This window comes from Strigops habroptila, chromosome 1 (genome assembly GCF_004027225.2).
Source record: "Strigops habroptila isolate Jane chromosome 1, bStrHab1.2.pri, whole genome shotgun sequence".
NCBI lineage: Eukaryota > Metazoa > Chordata > Aves > Psittaciformes > Psittacidae > Strigops > Strigops habroptila.
The window spans coordinates 40,269,386-40,296,997 of record NC_044277.2 but is presented as its reverse complement, the minus strand read 5'-3'; the positions used below and the strand labels follow the sequence as shown (position 1 = coordinate 40,296,997).

General features: G+C 37.6%; 1 protein-coding gene across 2 annotated transcripts; it reads right to left on the bottom strand.

Annotated features, from left to right (window-relative positions):
• TCEA1 (transcription elongation factor A1) lies at nucleotides 1-27,005 on the bottom strand. Of its 2 annotated transcripts, none has more exons than XM_030478976.1 (10): nucleotides 26,721-27,005; nucleotides 20,765-20,827; nucleotides 17,318-17,423; nucleotides 8,639-8,726; nucleotides 7,446-7,594; nucleotides 5,540-5,596; nucleotides 4,428-4,582; nucleotides 2,381-2,527; nucleotides 1,378-1,449; nucleotides 1-324 (listed from the first exon to the last, which is right to left on the bottom strand). In XM_030478976.1, the coding sequence occupies exons 1-10, from the start codon at nucleotides 26,787-26,789 to the stop codon at nucleotides 316-318; spliced, it is 915 nt and encodes a 304-aa protein (XP_030334836.1). In that variant the 5' UTR covers nucleotides 26,790-27,005; the 3' UTR covers nucleotides 1-315. The 2 variants fall into 2 exon arrangements, with proteins under 2 accessions (XP_030334836.1, XP_030334848.1); XM_030478988.1 differs by lacking the exon at nucleotides 26,721-27,005 and adding an exon at nucleotides 23,250-23,337.
• Nucleotides 27,006-27,612: the final 607 nt, after the last annotated feature.

Below are 27,612 nucleotides of genomic sequence, written 5' to 3'. Positions count from 1 at the left end.
TTTAGTTGGTAAAAGTTTAATGTCAACTTACTTATAAAAATGAAAAAATATTTTAACATTCACCATACAATTGAGCAACCTGGCCCTACTGACTATTAGCTATAGGAAGGCATTTAAGGAAATGATGGCTGTGTCAAAACAAAGGCTAACTTCAGGCATGTATGCTGCTTTAAAAACAAAACAAAAAAAAAGGAAAAAGAAAACAAACCCCAAAATTTCTCTCATTTGCAGGAAGCTAGATGCTTAGCCTAGTTTTTAAAGCTAATTACAAAATCCTCTTTCATACTGGTCCAGATGTCTTGACAATTTCTTCTTCTAACAGAACTGTCAAAAGAAAAGAATTTTTATGAGATCTTCATACAGCTTATTTCTAAATCTTTGCAAGAAGAAACAAAAATATGACACCATACTTAGGTTATGGAAATTACTAGTTAAAGCATTTGCTTATATCATACCCATTCCTTCACTCAAGCATCTTTATACAAGATGCTTTTGTAACCGCCTCCTTACAGAAGGTTTTAAGGACAAATGTACTCTTCCAGGTGCTACATCAAACAATTTCTAAGCTTTATAAATTATTTAGGCATTTGGGAGTATAGATTTATAAAATATTCAGTAGTAACATATATAAAACTAGATGCATAAAATGACTGCCGTAATCTTAATGTATGCTGTGCAACATGGTTCTGCAGTGTTCCTTACAGAAAAATAAGGGAATGTAGGTATCATGCTTCATATTGCATGCTATCACATCTGAAGTTGTACATTTTACAGGCCTTCATTTCAGTGTTTCTCCACTTTACTGGACTATGTGTTCCTCAAAAGCTTTTTAACACCTATTTCCCGAACTTGAAAAAAGAAAGAATTAAATCAGGTTATCACTGCCCTACACTCATCCTGGCACAGGAATATGGAGCAGTCATTTCTTTTTTTTTTAACTCCTCTCCTTTCCAGAGTTGAAAAAAAAACCCCAAACCAAAACCCCACAACAGAAAAGACAATGATAAAAGGTCTAAAAAGGCCTATCCCACTCATCAAAGCACAGATTAAAAAAAATTAGAATATCTTTGGGTAAAGAAAGAGAAAATACAGTAACTAACTTGCCACTACTTCCTATGGCAAAGCTGTATTATAACTAAATATCACAAAGGCTAAGTTAATGTCCTGCCACTGCCCTACTTGAGTGATCTCACATCTTCAGTCAAAAATACTTTTCTAACCTAAAGCAATTTTGCAATATCAACATGTAATATCATTAATGGGCTAAGCAATAACCAGAAGTCAATGGAATCTCAGTTGTCATTTACTGTAAACCAAAATTAAGCACAGAGCCTGGCTGTCTCCTGTCAAATATGTGGAGCAGTCTATCAGTCTTACCTTCCATCTGTTTCCACATTCATTACAGACAACAAATGTTGTCATGGGTTCATCGGCACTGCGGGTTTGAACCTTGACAAACGCAAGAGCCAGAGCAAAAAAGTAAAATCAGTATCGTCAACTGTTAGTATATGTTCCATGTAAAGGTTTAAAATCAAAGTTTAACATTAAGGAAACACACTTGAATAAAAATATAAGTTAACTTTTCATATTAGTTGAAACTGTTATTTTTTCTCTAGACTATAAAGCCATCATAAACATGTTTTGACAGATTCAGCACTAAAATATCAATTTCGGCATAGAAACTGTGCACATACTTCTAGGAAAAGGCTCTGCTGTAAAACTACATGTTCAGTACAGCTTCACATATATTTACTGATGCAAAGGCTTAAAAGTATCATGATTTGAAAAACAGCTTTCTATTTAAAGCATCTGATACACAATATTATAAACACAGCTGACCCTTTGATCAAAATTACATGCCCTGAAGTGCTGCTAAACAAATTAAATCCCTGCTTCTTGCACATATTTCCTAATTAAAATAGAAAAAGGTTGCAGGAATGACTGTAAATCAGGGTCTAGAGTTAGTCAAATGGTAGATTTATATATAGGATGTATATTTTATATGTATCATTATTTTCTATTTATTCCCTCTGTAAAGAAAAGATTACACACACCAAAACCAGTAAATTCTTCTCCACATAAAGCTGTATTAATATGAGATGTAATAAAAAGAATTAGCAAAAACTTAGCAGTGCAAAGAAACTGACCTTTCAGGCTATACAGATAACCAGTTTGGATTTACATAAAATCTTTGGTAACTCAATACAACGAACATTCTTTCATAAGCACATCTAAGTAGACCCAACTACCTACACATACTAAGTAATTTGTTAGTGTTTTGTTAAAAGTTCATTTTGTAATCAAAACTTTTTCTCTGACAACATTCATATAGGACTTAAGCTTTGAAAAAGGAAAACAAAGAGCCTGAATAACCATGTACCTGGGTGTATGTACAGTTCTTCTTTTTGCACTTGCCACATGTAAACAGATCAGTTTGGGTACCTCCTGTTTTAGCCATCTGGTGCTCTCTAATAGCCTCTTTGGTCAGATTTTTGCGCATTTCTTTCAGCTCATCACTTGCCATTTCCTGTTACGGACAAAGAGCAAACAGAGGTTAGTAGAGAGTTTTATCTTTAAACAAGTCATTACCACTGTGCAATCCCACACCTTTTTTTTTGTGTGGTTTTTTTTTGCTTTTTTTTTTTTATTTAGAATCTATGAAGAGCAACATTACTGAAGGGCAAAGTAATTTTACAAATTTTTAATTTTATAAGACTTAACTTGGGATATGTCACAGCACAGAAGCTACAAAAAGTTGTTGTTTTGGGGTTTTTTTATGCAGCTGGAAAAAGAAAATCAGTTGAAGTTGTAATATCGATCACCTGTAAACATTTCTATGTAAATGCACTTCTGAAGTTCAGAAATGTAATAAGGTAGAGGACAACTTAAATGTTCTCCAGAGAGAAAGAAAAAGATCCCTTCCCTAGGTTAGATACTTGCATAATTATCTCATTGACCTACAGAAGATTATTATAGGAAAAACTTACACTATCTGGACTACTTCCATACTTGTACTGAGAAATATAGTATAGCCGTAACTTACCATACGTTACTAGAAGTTATATACGCTAAAGTTTCAAAACACTAACTGAACAGCTCAAATTCACCGATTTTCTTTGTCCTTTAAAACAGTTCTAGTGTGCAGGATCTCCTCAATGTACAGTGATCATGTATGCATAGCACAAACCAAGTTGTTCCATTTTTCTTCAATAAAGTTTTATTCCACATCTCATGTAAAGGGGGTTAGGGGTGGGTGTTAGCCATTGAATTTTTAATCCACCACATTAATTGATACAAAGAATGGGCACCAGTTAACACAAAACATATGGTTGTGCATATATATACACACACACACAGTAGAAAGAAGAAAAACCTCTATGTACTAAAGATACAATCTACTTTTTTATTATACTCTTTTATCAGTCTGTTTGCCCTAATCTTTACATAAAGCTACAGAAAGGAGAAAACAAAACAAAACACCCCACAAAAAAAAACCCTTTCCTTTAGAAAAAAGCTAACCATGATTTTCATTACATCATCTTAAATCCCATTTCTTTCAGTCTCCAAGATACTACTTTACACCTGATTTGGAGGGGTAGAATCCAACACATACAAGCAGAACTGTAAAACGGAAACCAGATGTTAACCACACTTTCATTTTTCTCTCCCATAAAATCTAATTTCTCATTTGACTTCCTAGATCTAATTTTATTTGTAAAGACAGCAAGTATTTCAAAAGGAATTTGTAAAGACAGTGAGTGTGTGAACAGGAATTTCTAGTAAAGTGTCAAAAATGTTCTTTTAACAGAAAATTAATTTGATTTAAAGGACAATTTTCCTAGCTTCTTTCCCCTACCATTTATGGCTTTTTCTACTTATTGTTAAGAGTTTCCTTCAAACTCACTTCAAGTATTCAAAAGACAGATTCAAGAGATAAGCTTTAAATAAACACTGAAAATGCTAACAAGAGGGAGACTGATCTTTAAAACCACAGTGTTCTACCTTGCATAGGCATAAAATAGCAGAGGTTAGCATCTGAAAAACAAATGGCAAGACAGGCTAACACTTACATGTCCAGAAAGGTGAATCTGTAAGCAGCTTGGAGTCACTAGCCAGCATATTTACATCTTCCTAAACTTAAAAACTATCACTGATATATCACATGGCCTTTTAAAACTGGCACAACATACCATGTTTCAGGAAATTTGCATGCAACAGCTTATCTGCCTTCTGACTTACAGACAAAATCAGTTATTTCAGAAACACCAAGAGACACCACTTTCATTCCCTCGGCCCCAACACAGCCTTGCACAGACTGTGCAAGCCACAAACAAGCCACAGTCTTTCAACAGCGCAGACAACGTACATACATTATTTTTATGGCTAAGTCCAATAGAGAAACAGCTCAAGACCTATGCTTTGCTTACCTCTGCTGTCATTTTGGCAAACTTGTCAGGAGGAATGTTCCCACATAACACATTTTTCCTTAGGTTAGGATTCTTCGCATCCTTGAGATTCGATATTCTACTTCGTACCCTGTTTTTGTATTTCATATCAGTGTTTTTTAATTCTTGAAAAATAGGTGCTTTGGATTTAAGGAACAAAACAAGTAAAATAGAGCACTATAAAGGATTATTTTATGGGGTCAGATTTTCTAAAGCAATGTACTTTTCCACTGTTGATCAACTCCTCCTCCTACGTTCCTGTTCAGCACAGAAGACTTCACATCCTTTTGAAGCCTAATCATAGTTCAGCACATGGTCAGTGAAACATGAATTTTTGGGCAGTAAGATGCCAACTGAAATTGTGAAAAGTCACCCATAAATTTATGTCCAGTTCCTTGACGTCATCCTAAGGATTAATTGGTTTCTAAACCAAATATTCAGCTCACTAACAGAATTTTAAAACAGGTTTGCAACAGGTGCAGGGAATTCCTTAACAGGAATGGTGGCTGACTATAACTACCAAACAATATTAGCAAGTTAGAATCATGAAGCTTAAACTATTTCTATGCTTAAGAATATGCCTCCCCCCCAAAAAAAACCAAAACCCAAGGTAAAATAAAAAGAAGCCCAGACCTCTGCTCTGTAACTATTCAAACACTGCTACAAGAACAACCCTTTTGAAAATTCTGAATAATTTAGAAATAAACATGTAAAAAATGAAATAAAGACATTATAAAAAGATTAAAACTGTTAACAAGATTTTAAAATAACATAGAAGAGACCAGCATTCTATGTCAGAATGCTTCACTAAGATACAATACTGCTGCTGCAATGAAAAAACACTGAACTGAAAAAACCCCCCACACACTCACCTACACACATTCCTACATGTTTTAAGACAAATCATTTAGGTTGTGCTGGTTTTTCAAACACCAAATTTGTGCACTGATGTGTTGAACAAAGCTTGCTATTTCTCTTTTAAATAAAATCTAAAAAACATTCAATATATAGATCCAGTTAATTATTTTTAACAATATCAATGCTTTTAAAATATACTTTTGTTCCAGTGCACACAGATGTGCAACAAAGGATATCTTCTTCAATCTGAGAACCCAGCTCTTCTTCATCAGCACCAATAGCAATGTAATCATCTGAGAAAAACAAGTGTTAGAATATTAGTAACCTGACAATCTCATCAGTGCTCTACATCCCTGAAAACCCATCTGAAACTCAAACTCAGCCAATTATGAAACAACTGCAGTTGAGTTTTCCTTTTGTATAGACAAGTTTAATTTACTGTACACTTACCACTTGAAAGAACAAAAATAAGTGAAATTAAGAGCAACCGAAGCTTTAAAAAGTAGAAAAAGCCTAAATCTTTCACAAAACCAAAAGCTCTGACATCTAGTTGCAAACACAAGCAGTAACAAAAATCACTGCTATACAGAAAAATTTTTAACATTTTAATAGGCTTGGCAAATATCCATCTCCATAGCATATAATAGCCTATTCTAAAAAAAAAATATTTTGTATTGTGTTTCATCGTTTCAGTCCACACAATACAAGTATAAGCGATTAATGTTTTGCATGCAAGAGAAAGATTTCATTAGAAATATAGTAATTAAATAACAGAAACAGTATTATTAGATTTTTGTTTTAAATGCAAAGCAGAGATGTGTCATAAAACATGTAAATTAGAGGAAATAAACCATAGCAATTGTGAAGACAACGCAACACTAGACCTAAATTATCTCAAGATAATTGTTTACTGTTTCTGACCAAAACCCTTACTCATAAAGACAGCTGCCTTTCCAAGATAGCTTAGGACAAATTAGATACAGTATATGTTTTCCTCCTTCTCATTTTAACATGGGTGTACTTCAGCAAGTAATCCAAACACCATTTCTCCTTCGATCTCATGCAGAAGGCCATAAAACCAGAAAGTAACCTTATTTTTTGATAGCAGTATTCAACCCACAGATGAACAGTTTATATGTCTTGTAGAAAACATAGCAAAAAGAGTTCTTGGAAAACTAGCTAAAATGAAGGCTACATAGAATTATGAATACTAAGATGTTGTATTAGCAAATTTCTTGTCACAAATTATTTCAGAAGTCTATGAACTACATCTCCAGAGGACCACAAATTCATGGCCTTTAGTCAGCTTTGATTACTGTCTGTATCTGAATTTCTGTGAATTATATGAAAGAATAAAAGAGTAAAGAGGGTAAAAATGGAAGACTCAGAAGTCTGCTTACACTGGGTCAGGTTATGCTAACCTAAGAACAGAGGAACAGGACTGGGTCATAAGTTCTGGCAGAAAAGAAGGACCCACAAGAAAAAAGTCAGATCATTCTGAGGAGTCCAATTTCAGTTTGTTCCTTATCTAGTGCTATCATTCAATTTGTCAGTTTAAAGACACCCAAGTGTACATGAAGGGGGAAAGAAGAAAACAAAACAGTCAAGGAATTTACAGATGCCCAAAAGGCATGAAGATAGAGCAATGCAAGACTCTTGCAGTAAGAGTCTTATCTCAATGAAACCTCAAGATTAAACTGAAAGAGAAAAGCAGCCTTCAAAATCCACAATCTGAAGGCCCACAGGGTCTCTGGCGTAAGAAAGGCAGACATGTATACAGTGGCATTCTCGGTCAGAGAGAAGACAAAAATATCCAGCAGCTTCCAAAGAAAGATTCAAATGAAGCATTAAGGAGTCAATAACCTTCCTGAAAAGAAGCCCCACTGTAGGCAAGATATCACATGAACAGATGCCACAAAATGTCCCATATCATCAGCAACAAAAATGTATTTCAATACATTCCCATGCTGTCAAGGTTACTCACTACTAGCAACCTGGGGGAACTGGCCTATAGGTATATACATACAAATGGACATAAACAGGGTTTATTCTACCCTACAAGGCTTGAGAAAAATAGTGGGAAGGACTGAAATAGAGAAGAAGGAAATAGTTAAAACTTGAAAAATAGTCTACAAAGCTCACCTCCTGTTCTGAGAGCTGCAGAAAGCATTTCTCTACATTTCACTCGTACAGAATCCGAAGTGCTTGGAGCCCGGGGAAAAGAAGGGATGAAAGAATTTGAGGGAGCACTACCCTCCTCCTTCCTGCTGCTGGAATTGCTACTTGAACTGCTAAAAAAAGGCAAAAAGAAAGCTACTATTAATGTTTTTCCCCCCTCTTCAAATAACTTTGTTCCAGGACAAAACACAGGTCTTTTGCTATGTCCATTTGATGGTATTCCAAACAAAAAGAACACAAGCCACCCTTTTAAAGCTACTTATAGCTCTAGCGTCAATACAATTTTAAAAGTGTCTTTAGAATATGCACCGGGGTATTCCACGCAATAGAGACACAGCAGGTATTTCATTCCATTATGTGGCATGTAAGTTTTAGTTCTCTACATTAACATGAAATCTTTTCTTCCCCCCATGGAACTTTAAAAAACAGTGAAGATACATCACACTAACGTTCACCCTGCAGTGAATGCCTTGCATTCAGTCTGCTTACTGTACTGAAGTGGTACCAGGATCACAAACAAGCAATTAATGTAGCTTTGCAAACTGTAAACCAGAAAGTTTTCAGCTTGCACCAAGACAAATGGTTAGAGGTTAATTTCAATTTGAAAATGGCTGCTGGAAACTAATTCACTAAAACCAGAAATATATAGAAGAAATGGGCTTGCAGATACTATTTTGCAAATGTTCTTCAGCTTCTATAATGTCATTAACATGGGCTCATTTTTTCTGATAACATATATTTTGTGTTTACCAAAAAAAATGCAGAGTGGGATTGTTTATTGAATATAAAAGCTAACAGACAAAAGTAGTGTTCTAAACCTCTAACATATGCAATTACCAAAAAGCTGTGACTGAAAGTTGTTTTACAGTTCTCAAAGCTCAGTGGTATTGAGAAAGTATTGAGTACTGAGAAACGCAGGAGTATTTGACAGATGACGACGGAACAAAGAATAACTAGTCTGGCCGTATCTTGACCTGAGGCTTTCATCTTTAATGTCAGCAGCAGCATGATTTACTTCCCTAACAACACACCATTTCTTACATAACTCTATTTCAGAAAAGAATGTGGAAGCTGTCTCTAATGAGACAAATTTTGACCAACTAATTTAATGTTTATACTGAATGAGATCATTTGTATAGCCATGAAGAATTTCGCACCTTTCTTCTCTTGCTTCAGGACTATTTTGTGAGGAAGACGCAGGCTCCTTTTTCTTTTCTTCTGAATCTTTATCAGTTGAAGGTCCATCTGGAAATACAAAATATGAGAAACTCTTTTACCCAGAAATAGTAACCGGTTTAAAGCAGTGGTAAAATATCTTTGATGATTTCTCCCAAACCAGTTGGAAATGCTATCAGCTCCCACTCTCTGCTTTGACCTTCTCTTGCAGTACAGCCTTCCACTCCCCAACACCTTCGCCAACCCAGCAAATGGAGAATGACAACACTTCAGATCCTTCAAGTCAAGTCCAGCATCTGCTTAAACTGGTAGCGAAGACATGATGAGAACGTAGACTTTTATGATTTATTTTTGCCAACACAGGTGCATGATGTAAACAGTAAGTTTTTAAATTACTGCACTGAGTTCCTGGATTTTGTCTTCCATGTTTTAAATATAAGTTCCTATTAAATACATGCCATTTTTTTTAGATATATTCACAGGATTTCTACCAACGGACTGAACCAAATGAAACTGTGCTGTGAAAGCTACCATGGTTGCCAAAAAATATAAAGATCATTTTCACATGCTTTTGAAGGAGTTTTCCAGACACGCATACAGTATTTTTTGTGATAGCTCTGAAATTATCTGCCTTAGTGACTAAAAATATTTGTATTTGCCTTTCCCATACAGGCTATGTTTAATGGTGATTTTATAAAGACTAAAGATGAAAGCCTTTATTAAAAAAGGCAGACACAACATTTAACTTTAGCCTAGCAAGAAGACATACACCCTTCTATTGTAAAGAGGAATTCAGAGTGGCTAAATTGAGCTCCTGCTTTGATTCACTCTCTAGAAAGGCTGACTCTCCACTGCCTACAGAGAAAGCCTAGCAAGATTGGCATCACTCGCTGACAGATTTTGTGAATTCCTCTCTCTAAGCCCTCACGAAGCTGCTATTACAAGTCTAAATCCACAGACTGTATTACTGGGATTAGCATATATTACAAACTTTTAAAAGAACTAACAATAGATCAAGAAAAGGAGGGAAATCTGATAAGGCTCAGTCTTCCCCACAAAGGTGTCTTGAACTAGGTATCTAAAACATAGAATCACAGAACAGTTTGTGTTGGCAGGGATCTTAAAGATCATCTAGTTCCAACCCACCTGCTACAGGCAGGCACACCTTCCATGAGACCAGGTTGCTCCAACCCAGCCAAATCCTTGTTTAAGCATCTAAAAGCATCCTCATTTTCAGAGAAGAAACCCATCCCCGCATTTCTATGGGGAACTTGGTGGTATGGAACAAAAAAATTCAGGTCTCTTGTTCGAGCACTGAGCTTTTTTTCTTTTTCCTAGAGAGCAGAAAATTAATGTACTGGGTTATTTTTAATAGTAACAATTTACATCTAAGGCTACACAGAAAACATATTAACTTGAACAGGATTTTGATCCTTTCCTTAACTTTTGAGTTAAGGAATTTATCAAACCAAGTATCACTTTGTTAAAAAATCATTATCAGAAAAGGAGACCAAATACAGCCATACTGGATTAGACCAAGCACCCATTTACTAGCCTGTCTCCAGCTGTACCTAAAGAGATGCCTACAAAACAGAAACCAGGCAAGCACACAAAGATACTTCTCCAGAATATTTCCCCAGCCTTCAACAGGTCAACCACTGTTTGTAACTTTATATTCAATCCTTGCTAAATTTCTCCATTAAACGAAAATAGGAAAATTAAACACAATAGATGATGCACTTTGACTGATTGTCTTTAATAAGCTAAAGGTGTTATTCAAAAAAATCCTAATAAAGATATCCATTTATCAACTGTTCTTTATTTTTAAAAGTAATTTCACCAAGAAAGCAAATGAGGGTATAAACTGAATAGATCACACAAGTTCTTTTCTATGATACCTAAAATGCACTATACTGAGAGAAAGAAAACAAATCCCATTTTTAACATGCAGAGATTCACATGACTACTCTCTATGGCAACAAACACATGATATATAATTTAAAAAAATATTCTAAATCTGCACATAATCTCATTTACCTTCATCATTTACGTGATCATTTTTGTCAGAAGCTTTAAGACAAACTGACAGATCAAACCGGTATCCTGGGGTACACCTTTGCAGGTTCTGCAAAGCAGCATAGCTGCCTCAGAGCTGAGCTCTGCTTCAGTCCATTTACCTCCATATATTTTTCTGGCACACAAGCTCTCAAATTCAGAGCGGACCTAAGTATCTCCTGCTTATTTTGCATCAAACACACCACTAAGGTATAGCTGGCACCTCTTTTTAGTTTATCAAACACTTCCATTTAGCCCAGCACTGTTTCATCAGAGAACACAGGCAGCTGAGAACATCTGCCAATACCCCAATTGCTTCTTTCCCTCACGGAGGGTAGGGTATACCTGAGGTACAGGGATAAAGCAAGAGGTAAAAGCAGAGCTCTTTTCTACACCTGCAGACTAGTCTACACAAGTGCATCTCAATCCAAGGTCAAACTTCAGCAGCTGAGGCCACTGGACCATCTTCAGCAAGTATATCTTCAAAATTACAATTTCTTTAATCGCTTAGAGGAGTTTATAGATACTTCTGTTCAATCCAGTTTCAGAAATCTGAAAATAGAGTTAACAATATTCTCTATGTGCTAGAAATATTCTCCTAAGTGTTTAAGTCATTCACCCTTACGGATCAAATTAGAAAGCACCAAGGAGAGGAGATCCTGTGTCAAACTCAAACATTATGAAATATTTCTTATTTTATTAAAATACTGTATTGACCAAAAAAAAAAAAAAAACCCAAACAAAAAAACCCCAAAAAACCCGAATGCATTTATCAGCTTGCTAGAGAGTATTTCAATTATCCTCTGAGTAAAGGAAAAAAAATACCCTTGAGAAACTAGAAGTCCCTACTAATTAACTTATTTTACATTCAACAGCCAGATTTTACGGAAAGGAAGAATGACAGCTAATGGGGATACAACCAACCACAGAAATTCTAACAAAGTAAAATGGAAAAAATGGACCTTCTGTGAGAGATATTTAAAAATTCCAATGAGCAAGTGATTCACATCAGGAAGTCTACAGAACATCATAAATATTTATGTTATATAAGTTCCTTTAAAGATGTACCATTGCTTTTTCAGCTTCATACAGCTATTATAACTTAATAAAACTTTTTTCCAGAACAAATTGAACTTTACAGTTTTCGCTACTGCAGGTTCAGAAGGCCATAAAAAAAATCTTTAAGGTTTTTTGTTTGTTTTTTAAATAAGAGATGCTAGTTTATATTAGTGCTGCTGCTTTAAAATACAAAGAACACACCAGGAACATGAACTGACTATCAGCCATTGGAATAAGATTATCAAATTCTGACTACTGCATTGCAGCTTCTACCTGAGACTTGCAATTAATTTGAAAGATACTCGTAGCTTTTCCAGTGAAATAATCTCTCCAGGGTCAAACATGACATAGCAGTGTTGTTACTGGAACAGAATTTTTAATGTAATAATATATGGCTAGATAATATAATTAATCTGAATGTTAGAAGCCATTCACAGCTTCATTGTAGATTTTTGTAATTATATTACAAGTGAACTCATGACACTTTCTAGTAACAAGGGAAAAATTAGAAAATATAAAGATGCCACATTCTATATGTCAAAGAACTGGTAAATACTCCAGCTCTGGCAGTGTTCAGGGCCAGGCCGGCCAGAGCCTTGGGCGACATGGTTTAGAGTGAGGAACCCTGCCCATGGCAGTGGGGTTGGCACTAAGTGATCTTAAGGTCCTTTCCAACCCAAACCATTCTATGATTCTATGTTATTCATTTATAAATCTAACTTAAAAAAATTTTTTAAGTGAGAATTTTTTGGAATTATTAATGAAAGGTGGGTAGTTATTCCCTGGAAGCACATAAGAATTTAATTTAGCAGGTTACTGTACATTAGTGATTCAGTTGTCACCCCCAAAACTTAGAAAGTCTTCTGAGTATTAAGTTAAAGGAAAGAGATATGAGAACAGGTAACAGATGGCATAGTTATTAATTTAACAATGACTCTATTTAATAGTTCCTTAGGCCACATTTTCCAGACCCTGACAAAAACAATCTTGAGATGCACAAGCAACTACACTTGTCAGCAATTCCTCTGCAGTAAGACATGAAGATCAGAAAAGCTTCTTTCTAGTAGTAGCATAGGGAGGAAGAATATCTAAAATCTGTAAGTAACAAAATCATGAACTGTTTGCCATTTTTAAAGATTTTTTTTTTTTAATCAGAATTGACAAAAGAGCATGACACATGAACTTTCCTATATGTTTTTTCTCCTATACAGTTATAATGTAATTTGCATCATGTGCTATTATCTCTCCATTGATAATCTGAACAAAATATAGATCTACTAACTGCACATGAAACAGTTCCAAATATGTATATGACAGGAGGCAATTTCCGAAACTCACACTTGATATGGAAATACTGAAATAACTTTTGTACTTTGTATCTTATAAAGACATGTACTCTAATCAATAGGAAACAATACCCTTAAACACTATTAGACTGTGACTTAGGAACTTTTTTTGTCAATAAATTTTTTGAGCAAAGCCAGTAAGCTCCTAGATGTCCTTGAACAACTTTACCTAATGATGGCATTAACATAACTGTAAGATAGTCTTGGACCTTGCCAGCTTGCTCCAGTAGAATCAAACCCAGGTTTGAAATAACAAAGGATTCCATGAACAAAGTAATAAGAGTAAAACACTTCTGTGAAGTCTGGCTGGTGTTACCTTCTCTTGGCAACATTAAGCACTTCAACATTCTTTTAAAATAAAATTACTCAGGCATGCACTTTTTTTGGAATAGACATTTCAAAATGTTCATGAGACTATTTTTAGTTTTCAATACTGGCAATAGGTATCACACTTGCACTTAAGATGACTGTCCAATCATTTTGCATTTCCAGTTCAGTATATAAACTTACTGGAGCAATTCTGTATTGCCAGTTCAGTATATAAACTTACCGGAGTTTACTTCGAGGTCTGGACATTCTTTTTCACTGTATCCTCTTAAGAGTTCAGCAAGTAATTATTTGTGATGAAGAAAGTTAAATTCCTTTAAGCATTTGTTGTTGTTTTTTAACAAAAAGGAACACTCCTCAACCTAAATGGGTGAGCATAGATTCATTATCTGCATAGCATACCCTACATACTCAGCTACCTGTCAAAACAATCGTTATTTGCAAATCCTGTGTTATAACTCCACAGTATTTTATTCTGAGAGCTGAATTTGCTTCCTTATGTAAACTGTGGCCAACTCAGCTGTGTGGTTTAACATTCTTACAGCAACATCTAGAAGTGATGTCCCACTGTAGCTCACTCAATGAGTCACTTCAGACAATGCTTGCAAGCCTTGCGCTGGGCAGCCTTTGACACCCCTAAAAAACACTGGTAGCCTGGCACGGCTCTAGTCAAGCTATAAACATCTGGTGATTCACAACCTTACTTTGATTCCTTCTCATGTTTCCCATACATTCTTAAAAGCTAAGTTCCAATACCATTGAACTTAAATAGTACATGCAGCCTGAACAGTCAACAGTTCTTGCCTAAATTCAAAATGTCATTTATAAAAATAACTCACAAAGACTTCAGATCTCTGAGTACAATGCTTGATACGATTAACAGCTGTCCGCTTCTGTTGCCATCTTTGATCCATACCACTTTACATGCACTATAAACAGCACAATGGAAACTGATTTCTCAAGCAGCTCAACATATGGTATTTCGTATTCTTCTGAGAAAGTCAAAACTAATGATAAAACAGAATAAGAGTACTTTGTAAGATTCCCACCCATACTTTGTGCAGCCCAGATAGCCTACCTTCCACAGTTAGGAAATTTCAAGTTCTAATGAATTACTGAGCAGTGAAATGAGAGGTGAAACATTTGCCCTACTATGCCTTATTACAAGGTCTGCAAGATAATGAAGGAGAATTAAACTAAGTTTTTAATTCTGGCACTGCTGTTTTTTCAGGAATAATCTGATTTTATGTAGTAAGTGCACAACCAAACTATGCTAGACCTGGCACAATAATGTTCATGCAATAATATCTGCCCTATAACAAAAATTAGAACAGTCACATACCCACTGCTCAAGAAGAAAGTATTCAGTTCCGATTAATGTCAAATATTTGCTCTTTACTTTCTAATTCCTCATATGTTTGACTTCACCTAACGCCAAGAAGCCTTAGGCAGAGCCTCCCAGCTGTCTTACAACAATCTGAATGTAGTGAGCCATCAAAAGGGGAAGGTCCACCTTGCCCCAGCTGTATGTTACTGCCACAATCTGTGCAGGAAACAGTAACTGCAAACAGGCTGGACCAGAAAACTGATACAGTTGAACCTCAAGCCAGAAGAAATGAACAAAGCCATTAGTTTCCAATTGGTCAGTTCCCAGCTCTGATCTCCTGAATAGCTACTTGAGCACCGGTTGTAGCACAGGAGGGAAATCAGGACCACGACTTTGAGCAGCAGGCTGCACCCAGATTGACCTGCTGTGATCATCAGGCACTACAGTCTTATTCCAGACTTCTACACTATGAATGCACTCTGATCCTCAGGAAGGAGTAATACTCCCTGTGTTTCACAATGTTTGAACATTTGAAGATGAGTCAGCTGTGAGAAACAATATATAAAGACAAGTTTGACTGACTTAAGATACTGTTTTAATAAAAAAGAGACAAGGTTATTTTTTACAATCTCAACAAATAAATAGCAATTCATTTGCCCACTGGCCCCCTCCTCCCCCCCAAAAAAAAAACCCAAAACTGTATCCGAGGGCAATCCCCAGAACTGCTAATTCAGGAGGGGGTAGGGGGGAAGAGTATTTCCTCTACTTTGTTGCCTAAACTAAGTTGCAGTATCACAAATTTGAACCTTTAGAGAAGACAAAAAAACAAAACAAAACAACTTTGATAGGGCCTTTTTTTGTTTTTAATTTAGGTTACTAGTGTGAGAGCTAGGTTACTCAATCCAGCTGCTGCTTTTAGAAGTCTTTAGGGTAACTCAAGTAATATGCAAGTCCATTTCTCCACTTATGTATCTTACCACTTTGTGCACTGGATATAATACAGTTGGACTTCAAATTCTAAGTGGAAATTTAAACATAAAAAGTACATAATTTGCACTATTTACCAGTGAACTCTGATCAGATCCTTTATGAAGTATGCATGTAATCCAAGTCATTATCATAATTTTTAAAATATTTTATCAGCCTATCTAGCATTACCTAATTACTAAAACTAACCTAACTAGTATTACCTAATTTTTTAAAGGAAGGATAAAAAATTATGTCTGCTGTAGAGACTGTTGCTTCTTACTAGAATGTAGAAGTTGATAGGATTGTAGTAGTTGTAGTGATAGGACAAGAGGTAATGGGTTCAAACTCAGACAGGGGAAGTTTAGGTTAGATATAAGGAAGAAGTTCTTTACTGTGAGGGTGGTGAGGCACTGGAACAGGTTGCCCAGAGAAGCTGTGGCTGCCCCATCCGTGGCCGTGTTCAAGACCAGGTTGGATGGGGCTTTAAGCAACCTGGTCTAGTGTGAAGCTAGTGTGCCTGTTCATGGCAAGGGGGTTGGAACTAGATAATCTTAAGGTCCTTTCAACCCTATTCTATGATAGCAGTGACAAATTCCGTTTCTACATACATATACTGTCAGATGGATACAAAGTCATTTCTAAACCATTTACAAGAGAGTAATAAAGTACCTGATAAAATACTTCACCATTGATGAAAATGAGGCTGACCTCAAATGGCAGGGAACTCTAACACTTCCAGGTATTTAGACAGAATGCCAAATATTTCCATCAGCATTACATAAACTGTTACCTGTTTCAAACTTTAACCTTCCTAAACGTTAGTTTTCCTAAAATTAGATACTAAGAAACGAAACAGAGTACAGCATAGCGTGTGAACAAAAACAGCTGGACCCAGTTTGAGATTTGAGTGTTTTTAAACACATTAAGTACTACAAAATAATCTTGAATAAACCCCTCCTAACAGAAAGTTCTCATTAACTGCATCATTGCCTTAAGGAAAATGAAACAAGAAGTATTAACTCACTAATTAGTAAGTTGTTTAGAACTATGGAGGTTTTAGAAAGTGAAGATCTATTTCTCACTACCTGCAAGTTCTAACAGACTTTTAACATCTTTTTTTTTTCGGTTTTTTTTCCTCTTCACACATCACTTTATAAACAAACTTCAAAGCCACCACACTCTCATATGAAATTTTGCACAAGCTTTTCAGAGTGCCTGTTATATTTGACAAAGGAAATAGCCCAGAAGAGGTTCGTTAGTGCTTAGTACTGCAATACAGTCACTCTAGCTCAACAGCAAGCAACGAGACTTCAGAAATGAGTCATGTCACAGAAACTGGCTTCCTACTGCTCGCCAGCCCCAATAAAAATATATTAACTTTTTCTGTGAATGTTCTTTCAGAGTACTGAACTGGTGATAGTCAAAGAGTAAAAACCAGCTACCTCGGTGTGGAAAGTTTCAACACTTACACACGAGCACAAATATAGCTAAATAAAGGCAGTGTCAAGGATTTGCACTGAGACTGCATACAGTTAAAACATGCAAGAACAGAGAGAAAAACGTTTGTGTCACCATACCTAACAGTTTCTTCCAAGACTTGATCAGAGATTTTGCTAAAGATGTAACTTCTTCATCCGTGCTTTGCTTGCGTATTGCATTCACTGACATTCCAATTCTGGTAGACTGCAACAGAAATAAAAATATACACTATGAAAGGTGACATGAAGACAATGTAACAAGCAAACATATATAAAGTTGTACTTTTACTTATATTTTTTAAAGAATATTTTTTCCTGGTTTTGTGCTGGTGGGGGTGGTGTTTGGTTGTTTTGTCCTTGTTTTGGTTTGGTTTTAAGAATATCAGGATGAAGTGGTGTCAGCCTTCACCAAATGTATTTTAACAACATGGACATTTTAAAAAGAAATACAATACTATTACCATTTGTCTCCATCACAGAAGCTGGGGGGAGGGGAGGGCAGGAAGAGGAGTCACTAAGATGATTTTCGCTCCCAAACCATTTAAAAACAACACTGCAGAACTATTTACCTAAACTAAGTACAACATACAAAACATCTAACAATGCGAAAATCATACCTACATCTTTACATTATATAAATTTTCTAGCAGGAATTCTAGCCTTAAAGCCTTATTTTTCTGTCAAGCAGTGACTGTATTTATGTTTTGGCATAATCAGAAGCTTACCAACTGCTTCAGTGACTCTTAGAATTCCTGTTTAGTGGCTGCAGTAGAAGCGGTAATGCCAGTTGGGAGCAACCATATTTTCGGTTCCTAATAATTTTGGTGACACTGAGATTCTTTAAAATCTTAAGTGCAGAGGGTTTTGCTTTTAGATAGAACCAGTTAAGACTAGCCTACCTCTCTGAAAAGGTAGGCTAGTTAAAGATAGGTTAGGCTAGGTTAAAGACAGTGACAGGCCTTAAACCTTTGGCACTACTGCCACCTATAGAGTGAAAAGGAGATTCATTTACAATCCACTATCTTTAAGCCTCGGAAGATGAGGATACAAATTTAGCTCAAAAGCAACAAAAGTTTCATATTGGAAGACTTCTGACTAACGTGTTAACCTAACAAGGAAAACATTTCCACGCTTTTAGTTTCATGAGAGGAGAAAAGCATTTAACAATACAAATAAGGATTTTATTATCATTTCACATTTTGATTAATGACTACAATTTTTTAATTGTTCTTAAATGCTGTGGTTTGTAGCATTTACCATTTATAGGACTCACTAACTATAAATTTTCTATTTACTTTTGCAGTGGTTCATCCTAAATTTCCTTCTCCTTTAAAGGAAAATTTGAAGCTTTGTGACTTGCTAAGAATGGAAATTATTTGTTCCTGTAAATTACTCCTTACAACCCACACAACACTTCCTTGGGGCACCACGGATGCACTACATGACCAGAAATGTACTGAAATATTCAGTAGCTATTTCAGCAAAGGAAACACATCAAATGTGTATGCTCCACCCCTGGCGGTGTCCAAGGCCAGGCTGGACAGAGCCTTGGGCGACATAGTTTAGTGCGAGGTGTCCCTGCCTATGGCGCAGGGTTGGAACTAGACGATCGTAAGGTCCTTTCCAACCCTAACTATTCTATGATTCTACGTATTTTGGGTTAAAGAAAACAGTTACCTATAACTAAAGTGTTTTGGGATGGACTCAGACTAACAGTATGTCCAACTCTCGTGATATTTTAAGTACATGCTCTCAACATAATGTTTAGACAATAAAGAATAACATATGCTTGAAACTTCATAAAATACTCACCAAACATTTTTCTCATTCAAGTTTCTAAAAAAAACCCAACCCTCCCTTGATAACTATGCACAACCACAGCCTACTCTCATCAAGACACCAACTTACAGACTGACCTACCTAAATAAAACTCAAAAACTCAAGTAAAACTCAAAATTAATTGGATAAATTGTTTTGTTCTTCTGATCACACAAGAGAAACAGATTATGGTAACTGTCTAACAGTTTACTAAAAAGGCAGTACATAAACATAGTTAATTTGTTTACTTTTATAGAGCACTTGACCTGGCCTTGCCTAAAGACAGGGGAAGGAATGATCCACCAATTTATTTGCCTGCGAACTGACACAGGTAACTGCAAAAGATCAGTGTTATATTCTCAAAATTACAGTGCTTTAATGACAAATCAGCTGTCAGCATTTGAAATTTCCTCAGTCTTCCAGCCTGCAGAGCTGTTCTTGTAATAGCCTTTTTAAGTGGAAAACTCCTGTATTTTTGCCTAGCCCAGTGTAACCTGCTGAATTGCTTTATCTCTGTGACATTTTATAAGTGTGCAGCTATATGAAAACCTTTCTCAGCCTGTCCAAAATGCATTTTTAACAGATCATTCTTCCCCATTTCAAATTCTAGAGCACCTTTCATCTGCTTGCTGAGTAAAGAGGCTCAGAGACAGTACAAAACACCTGTTTTCACCCCTGAAGCATTCAAGCTGTAGGCTAAGTAGCCTTCAGTTGGTATGACCAATAGTTAGCATATGTGACCTATGACTAAATCCAAACGAAAGCGCATGGTGGCAGCTTGTCTTCTCTAAACCAGAGCAAATGAAAAAATGTAAGGAACATATCTGGTGAAATAACCGCTGAGGCAGAAGAGGTGTTAGCAACTTGTAAATTGCGAGAGAGTATGAGGACAGAGAATTGGTGAGCTCCTGTACCAAAGCAGAACCAAATTAAGCCATGAAGAATAACCATCTCCAGGTTTCCCAGGTCCCATGAGCTGGCAAGAAGTCATTAACAAGGACTGTAGATTACACCCTAGTTCTGCATACACGTACACAATTTCCAGTAAAACCTGTTTGTTAAACCAAAGACCTGTCTGTCTCACTCACTGTTTAGCTGTGCATTACCCACAATTAGCACCAGGGACACGATGCCTTTAATACTGTGTGGCTGCTAAACAGATTTTCAACTCTGACCATCGGATAAGTCACGTGTGAGGAAGGCTACTGGCTCCCTGCCTAGCTAAGCAAGGATCGGCTTGCTTACATAAAGCTCGTTAGATATGACACAGTCATTTTATTGTCTGTAACCATTTCAGCTTTCTGTGACAAAAATAAGGCAAGAAGGACACAAGTCCAGGCTACTGATGTGCACCTTCCCCTTCCACACACCTGTAAACTGTTCAGGACCTTGACAGCTCAGACTGAAGCAACAGTCATCTTACAGGAAAATACGTCACTTCTCATATCAGACAGGAATAATGAAACTACCACATCATCTAGCAGTGCTTTTCTCAATGTGTGTATATACACACACAATATATAATATAGGACATAGAATACATAATACATAATATATAATACATAATATATAATATATATTAAGTGTAATATACTATAATAACACACATTCTTCCAAGGAGTTTCAACATAGAAATCTACTTTAACAGTGCAACCTTCTTCAAAATTTGCTGGCTTCACCGTCATCACAGAGTTAATATCTGCAACAAAACAGTAAGAAAAATCATACCTGCAACAACTCAAGGGTCATGGGAATATTCTTAAGCTCCTTCAGTAAATCAAGAGCTCCAGCCTGCAAAAAAAAGAAGAAAAAAAAAAAAAGTCAAATTCAGTAGCAATCAGCTACTTTAAACATAACATAACAACAACATACTCTTTCTTATCTGCTTTCAAGGTCACAGATTGGATTCAAACCACCAGTTTCCAAATTATCCACAGAACTACTCTAGGCCAAGGAATGTTCTGCTTCACAAACTCTTCGCATTAACAGGCCTTAACTCAGAAATCAAAGTATTCACTCAAAGACTAGAGAAGCTTTATCCCATATAATTGAAATGCATTGTCAATTACCACTTAACCAACACATCCTCAGGAAAACAGCCTCAAGGGTACTTTACTTAACAGCATCAGAAAACAAGCCAGACAACAGCAGCAATTTTCAGTTCAGAACAATCTCACCTGTTTTAGCACAGGAATTTGGAGTTGAGAAGCTCTGCATAGTGCATCAATAATGCATATGTATATGTACATATAACTATATATAGAAACCATATACAGCAAACACTCTTGCAGTGGTGTGGTAAAGCCAGAGAAGTTTACTGGTTTAAAAACCATGATCAGATTACACTATTTTCCTAGACACAGCTGTAGTTTCCCCCAGAGAAAAAGACAACTTTGCGGGTATGCCTACCAATAAATGCCAAAATAAAAAGAGCTGAGCAAGACTTGTCTTTCAAGTCTTATTTTCAACTATTAAATTTGAATATCAATTCAATGAAATATAGATTAGGCTGCATAGATGAGAGCAGAAAACACTCTTCAGCTTATACCATACTGGCCAAGCATCAGCATGTTGCAAAGTAGAAGCCAGAGCCCATCCTGATGTGCTGTAACATCTGAGCTAATCCCCTTGTTTATTATCCAGCTGTTGGGGTTTTTTTTTCCTTTTCCAATGCTAGGACCATAAGGAAAGGTAAAAATTAACACTGTTTAAGCAGCAACTTTCTAGATAGATGACAATTTCACAGACTGAACCGTCAGGTATTAATAAACTCTATACACAGCTACCCTGTCTAACAATTCATTCCCTGGCAATGTTGGCCTTACTTAAAAACGAAGTTTTCGTAAATGTGAGCTCCATAATTCACTTTAACCTCTAACCATCCCTGATGATTTGCAGCCTCTGCTTAAGCAAAGCTCTGCACCATCCACATCTTAGTGTGCACATTTTGCATACAAGAAGCCACTCAGGCTAAGCCACCTTCCCTCTTTTTTTGTTTTTTTAATTCATGAGGTTTGGAAATAAACCCCACAAAATTTCCATCTTGCAGATCTTCGGAATTTGATTCCTCTTTCCTTACCTCTCTCTCAACACATCCTGTTTTTGGTTACTTTAATATGCATTTTCCTTGCCTTTATTTTTAAATTCTCCCTGCTCAACTTCTAATATGACACCTGTTGCAAGGAAATGCTTGTAATCTGCTGCATCTGCAGGTCTTACAATTTAACCACTAAAGATAGCACATAAAATAACCACCGAGAAGCTGAGAAAGATGAAAGTGGAACTTCTGTGCCACATACAACAGGCACAGCTTTGCATATTTTCAAATGTCTGCTACAACCACTGTTTTTTTAAACATATCTGATAGCAAAGAAGCCTCTAAAACCAAACATTTCACTATGTCCCACCTTACACAAACGAAATTCACTTACAGAACTAAAGTGTGACTATATTGCCATCATAAAGAAGTCTTATTTAACTGCTATTCATGATATACAAAACTTTTTCAGCAGCAATGATCCAAGACTGGGCAATGTTATGCTGTTTTCAGGAGCTAAACTGAGTTGGCATATTAAATCATTTCCTTCTCTGAACAGCCATAAGTGTGGCTTCTTCTGTACAAACACAGATCCAAGTAAAGCAAGTTAATTATCTTCACTGCTACGAAACAAAGTCAAATTCAAGAAAACTTTCTTAGCTGAAACAAAATGAATGACAAAAGTCAACATGCCATTTTCAAAAGCACAGTCCAACAACACTTACCTCCGAACCAGTTATTAGCAAACTGGGAACAGTATGTGATTTCAAAATAAACCCAGGTTACTGTAGTCTGCAATTTCAGCATAACAGTGATACTGTAATGCAAAGTAGCACTCTCTTCACCTCATCTTAGAAATAGTCTAGTCAGAATTTCTTCACCTCTAAAATCCCTTTCCGATCGTACGTGTCAAAACAAGTTTATTATTCCCAGTCTAAACATTTTCCAAAACTAGTAACTTGATACATGGGAGGTTAACATACCAGGCAACAAGTAAAAAAACCTACTCAGGTATTCTCTACACAGATGTTACCTACATTTCATACTGTTCTCTGTGCCAAATTACCAAAATTTCCAATGCGCTAATGTTTTCTAAGTTTTCATTCTAATCAATTATACTAAGTGTACCAAGAATTAGGTGCTTTAAAATGAAATTTAATTTGAGTTTAAACTCACGGCAACTAGACAGTTTTTCATAACCACTTTTCTTGGCGTAAAGTCAAATGTCTTCCTTTTCGCAAAACCAGAGTGGAAACTGCACAGTAAAACTTTGCAATTCCTATTTTTCTAGTGCAAGACTTCTCTGTTAAAAAAAAAAAAAAACCAACAAAAGAACATTATTATAAATCTTCTTTTAAAAGCATTTTTATATTTTTATAGTAAATGAAAGGCAATGCCCCATTCCACTAGGACAGTTGGCTTCCAGTTTAGCCTGTTACTTGAATTAATGGAAGTCAGCTTTATACAGATTTAGTAGATGACTCCTCTCAGCTTCCCACAGTTGATCAGATCACACCACCAGAATGATGTTCCATATTCACATTTTAAAGCTAATGGAGTATGTTTCTCAAGACAGCAGAGCCATCCAGTTATAATTCTGTTCTACTTAAGGAAGCAAACATTTAATAACATGGACAATTTTACATTTTCTTCTCTAAACTTACTCAACTGCTCCTGTTTTTTTAAATCGAACTCTTATTGAAAGTAAGAAAGATTATAGCAGCTTAATGAAAGAAACGCGTATTTACATACAACAAAAGCTATAAGGAAGGCACTACATGTGTTTTAATCCAAACACAGTTATTCTGAAGGAGGAGGAGTATCTATTTCAAAGTATTTGAAAGTATCAGCAGAAATATTTATCTCACACTGTACTAAACACAACATTTCATTATTATTTTGTCCTTCAAAACAACTGACTATATCACTTCACTAAAATAGTTATGAAATCTGCACAGCTACAATTAAATCCTTTTTTTTCAATTGATGGGTTTCATCAAATCATTCTCAAAAATATACACCAAATACCTGTTCTTGTTGGGTAAAAATGGAGAAAGGAATATAAGAGGTTGTCAGGAACATCATTATCTAGCAGGTACTTATTTAAGCTCATTCAGCTTCATCTTTGTGAGTCAATGAAGTACATCTTCATAGAAAATATCCTAATTTTGCTGAAGTTAAAATTGTAACTGGAGGGCAGGATTAGGTAGGAAATCACATTGTGCGATTAAAGAAGAAATACCTTCTAAATGACAAAGGCTAGTAAGAAGAACACTGAGACATCTCCTGGGTTAAATACTGCTGTAGTTTCTCTCCTATCTACAACTAAGGGTTTTTATCACCGTGCATATATGTGCTTTGGATAAAATGTCAGATCTCCACTACTGGCCACAGAGACAGCTCAAGCCCTCAGCCTCAGAAGGTTTTTGATACAGCACCAAACTAACAACAGAGCCTCTTGTGTGCGGTAACGAGCTGGAACGAATGAGCTCTGTCCCAACAAAGTACAGAATCACAACTGCTTCTGCTGCTGCCCATGCTCTTGCTCCTGCGACAGGGGTGAAGATGAAGACACAAGTGCTGGCTCCAGCCAGGTACAGCCCGGCCCAGCTGTGCCTGCTGTGTCTGGTACATCAGACCTACCCTGACCCCAGAGAAGACACTGCACCGCTCCCTAAGGCTTTGAAAGTTCATTAGGTTACACATGCTACAATGAGAATACATGTCCCCAGCTGCTGCTAGGAATTACATCCAAACTTCTAAACCTCCCAGATCATAGAGAAATACACTGTGGTCACCAGGAACATCTCTGGTATCAAAGCAACACTGCTCTCCGGTGCCAACAATCACTCACATATTACCTGGGAATTGCCATTTTCTTTCTATTGTCAGAAGTCTTCCAAATAAAACTGAACTGACCACACTTTATCATTCTCATTTCTGTAGTATTTAAAGATTTCAGTCAGTACGTTTCTGCTCTTTCAACACCTCATAGGAAAGAGCCACTACTTCAATTTTAGAGTCAGGAAAGTGAGGTGCTGAATTCTTTTGTGCTGAAATGCCCGGAGAATAGAAATAAAAAGAAAGAGGGAAAGGACTAAAAGGAACAAAAATAAATCAAATTAATAAATGTTGGTCATAAAAACTTCTTTCCACTAGATAAAGCTCCTGCCTCCACACTGCATGATTAGAGAGTTCAAAGGCATCAAAACTAAACCAAACTAAATATGACAGAACATCAAGGATTTAGAAACAAAGCAAAGCATGGCCTGTGTGCCGTTGCGATTAATTTGCTTGGATTCTGAATGAAACAAATTTCATTGGTTTAATACAATTAGTATTTCTATAAACATGCAAACCTTATTAAAAAATTTTATTTATAATTTCCATTATCTTAAACAGAAAAAAAACCTTCTATAAATGGAAACTCACAACACCGAGTTAATACTGAGCATTTAATGTACTATTATAATACATACAAAAAAAAAAAACCAAACCAAAAAAAAACCCCCAAAAACTCCTTAACTTTATGTATTAAAACAGTAGCTTGCAGGAAGAGCAGCAATGATAGATACACAAATTACAAGAGAACAACTATGTGCCCAGCTGATAAAGAAGCAGTAAAATTGCAGACTTTGCAATTTACTTGTATGCTATTTTATGTGTAACCATAATCAGGTATTTGGCTGTTGCTCCACACTTTGATTTTACATATTTCAATGCTTTTGTAGGAATAACATAAACATTGTAATGTTATCTAAATAAGTTCTATATCAAGGGCATAAGAATACCACTTGAAGTAAGCTAACTGAATTCTACCTAACTATAGTCTACCTCCATTGTGAAGCTGAAGTTATGCCCTGAATTAATAAGCACAATTAAAGTGAAAAACAAAAAGGCTCACATCTCCCACCCGCTCTAGAAGTTTGCCAACACAATTCTGGCCACCTGCCGAAGCAGCATTAGAGTTCTTCATTCATATCTGAGTGCACACCCCACATAAAGCTCCAGCTTTCATGCTTGAAAGCAAAATCAACCCATCTAAAAGAAACCCGTTCGCAGGCACTCTCCTGTAGTCGGCCGGGCTCCCCCATCACTTCTCGTCCTGCTCTCAAGCAAAGCCGATATTATCACAGAAGCACAGCATTGTTTGGGTTGGAAGGGACCTTGAAGACCATCTAGTTCCAACCCCCTGCCATGGGCAGGGACACCTTCCACTAGACCAGGCTGCTCAAAGCCCCGTCCAACCTCGCCTTGAACACTACCAGGGATGGAGCAGCTACAGCTGCTCAGGGCAACCTGTGCCAGCGCCTCAGCACTACTGCGATTTTAATGAATGGGTGGCGGAGGGAAGCGCCGTTTAGAGCGCTCAGAGCGCGCCAGCCGGTGCCCGGGCAGGAGCCTCCCGTCGGCCGGAGGCGCGGGGCGCGATGCCGCGCTGGAGCGGGAGGAGACACCGCTCCTCGAGCGCCGCCGAGGGCGGCCGGGACAACCCGCCGGGGAGGAGGCCCGGCTGACAGAGCGAAGGACCCCGCGGCGGGCGGTGGGCCCCGGGCCCGCTGAAAGGAGGGAGCGCGGGGATGGCCGGGGCTGCACCGGGGCCCGCGGTGGCTCCGCGCCGCCGAGCCGCCTCCCGTCCCTGCTCACCGCGTTCTTCTTCTGCACCATCTTGTCCATCTTCTTGGCGATGCGGATGATCTCGTCCTCCGTGGTCATGGCTGCGGCGGTCCGAGCGGGGCCCGGCGCGGCAGGTGGAAGGTGAAGCGAGGGGAGCGGAGCAGAGCCCCCTCACGTCCCGTCCCTCGAGGCGCGGCCAGGACCGCCGCCGAGCTGAGCGGGCAGCAGCGGAGCCAGGCCGCGGCGCAGCGCCCCGACCCGACCCAGCAGCCCGAGCGGCGGCGCCAGGCAGCGCGCGTCGAGCGCCGGCCGCAGGAGCCAGGCAGCGCTGCGGAAGGCCGAGAGCGCCGCGAGGGAGGGGTAAGGCGCGTTCGAGTCTCGCCCCCCAAAACGCCCCAAACCCAACAGAAGTGCAATTAAACGATGCTCCGACCTCCCCGCCACCGCATCCCACCCTCTGCCAGCCCGCAGCAACGCGGGTAACGCCGGTCTTGGCCCGCCTAACGCCCAAAATGCGCGCCAGGAACCCGCTCCCTGTGTCCGAGCTCCATTTCAGGTCAGAATCACAGCGAACACCTGGTAGTGTCAGGTTCAAGTGGATGGGAAATCCCCTCTTCCCTGTAGCGGGAAAAGCTTTTCTTAAAAGTCTTTCCCTAAATAGTTACTTTTTTATAAGATGGAGCGAGAATTTCACATTGCAGTCTTAGTAGAGTCAGTACAACAGAGTTGGAGATAAGTTTTTGCATGGCCCAGGTGTCACACTGTAGCATGCTACAGTGCTTCTAAGCCCCAATACTAACCTGAACCTTATGCACGTTCCTGTGGGACATTACGTTCCAGTATCATATTTACAAAGTTCCTCACATTTATGTGGTGTACCACAGTGGCAATTCTGATCATCGAGTCACAGGTGTTTGATGTT

Coding starts and splice junctions, on each gene's coding strand:
- TCEA1 (XM_030478976.1), bottom strand. CDS start 26,789: ATGACCACGGAGGACGAGATCATCCGCATCGCCAAGAAGATGGACAAG. Junction 20,828..26,720: donor TGGTGCAGAAGAAGAACGCG/GTGAGCAGGGAC, acceptor TTTTTTTTGCAG/GCTGGAGCTCTTGATTTACT. Junction 8,727..17,317: donor GTCTTGGAAGAAACTGTTAG/GTATGGTGACAC, acceptor TTGTATTTCCAG/ATGGACCTTCAACTGATAAA.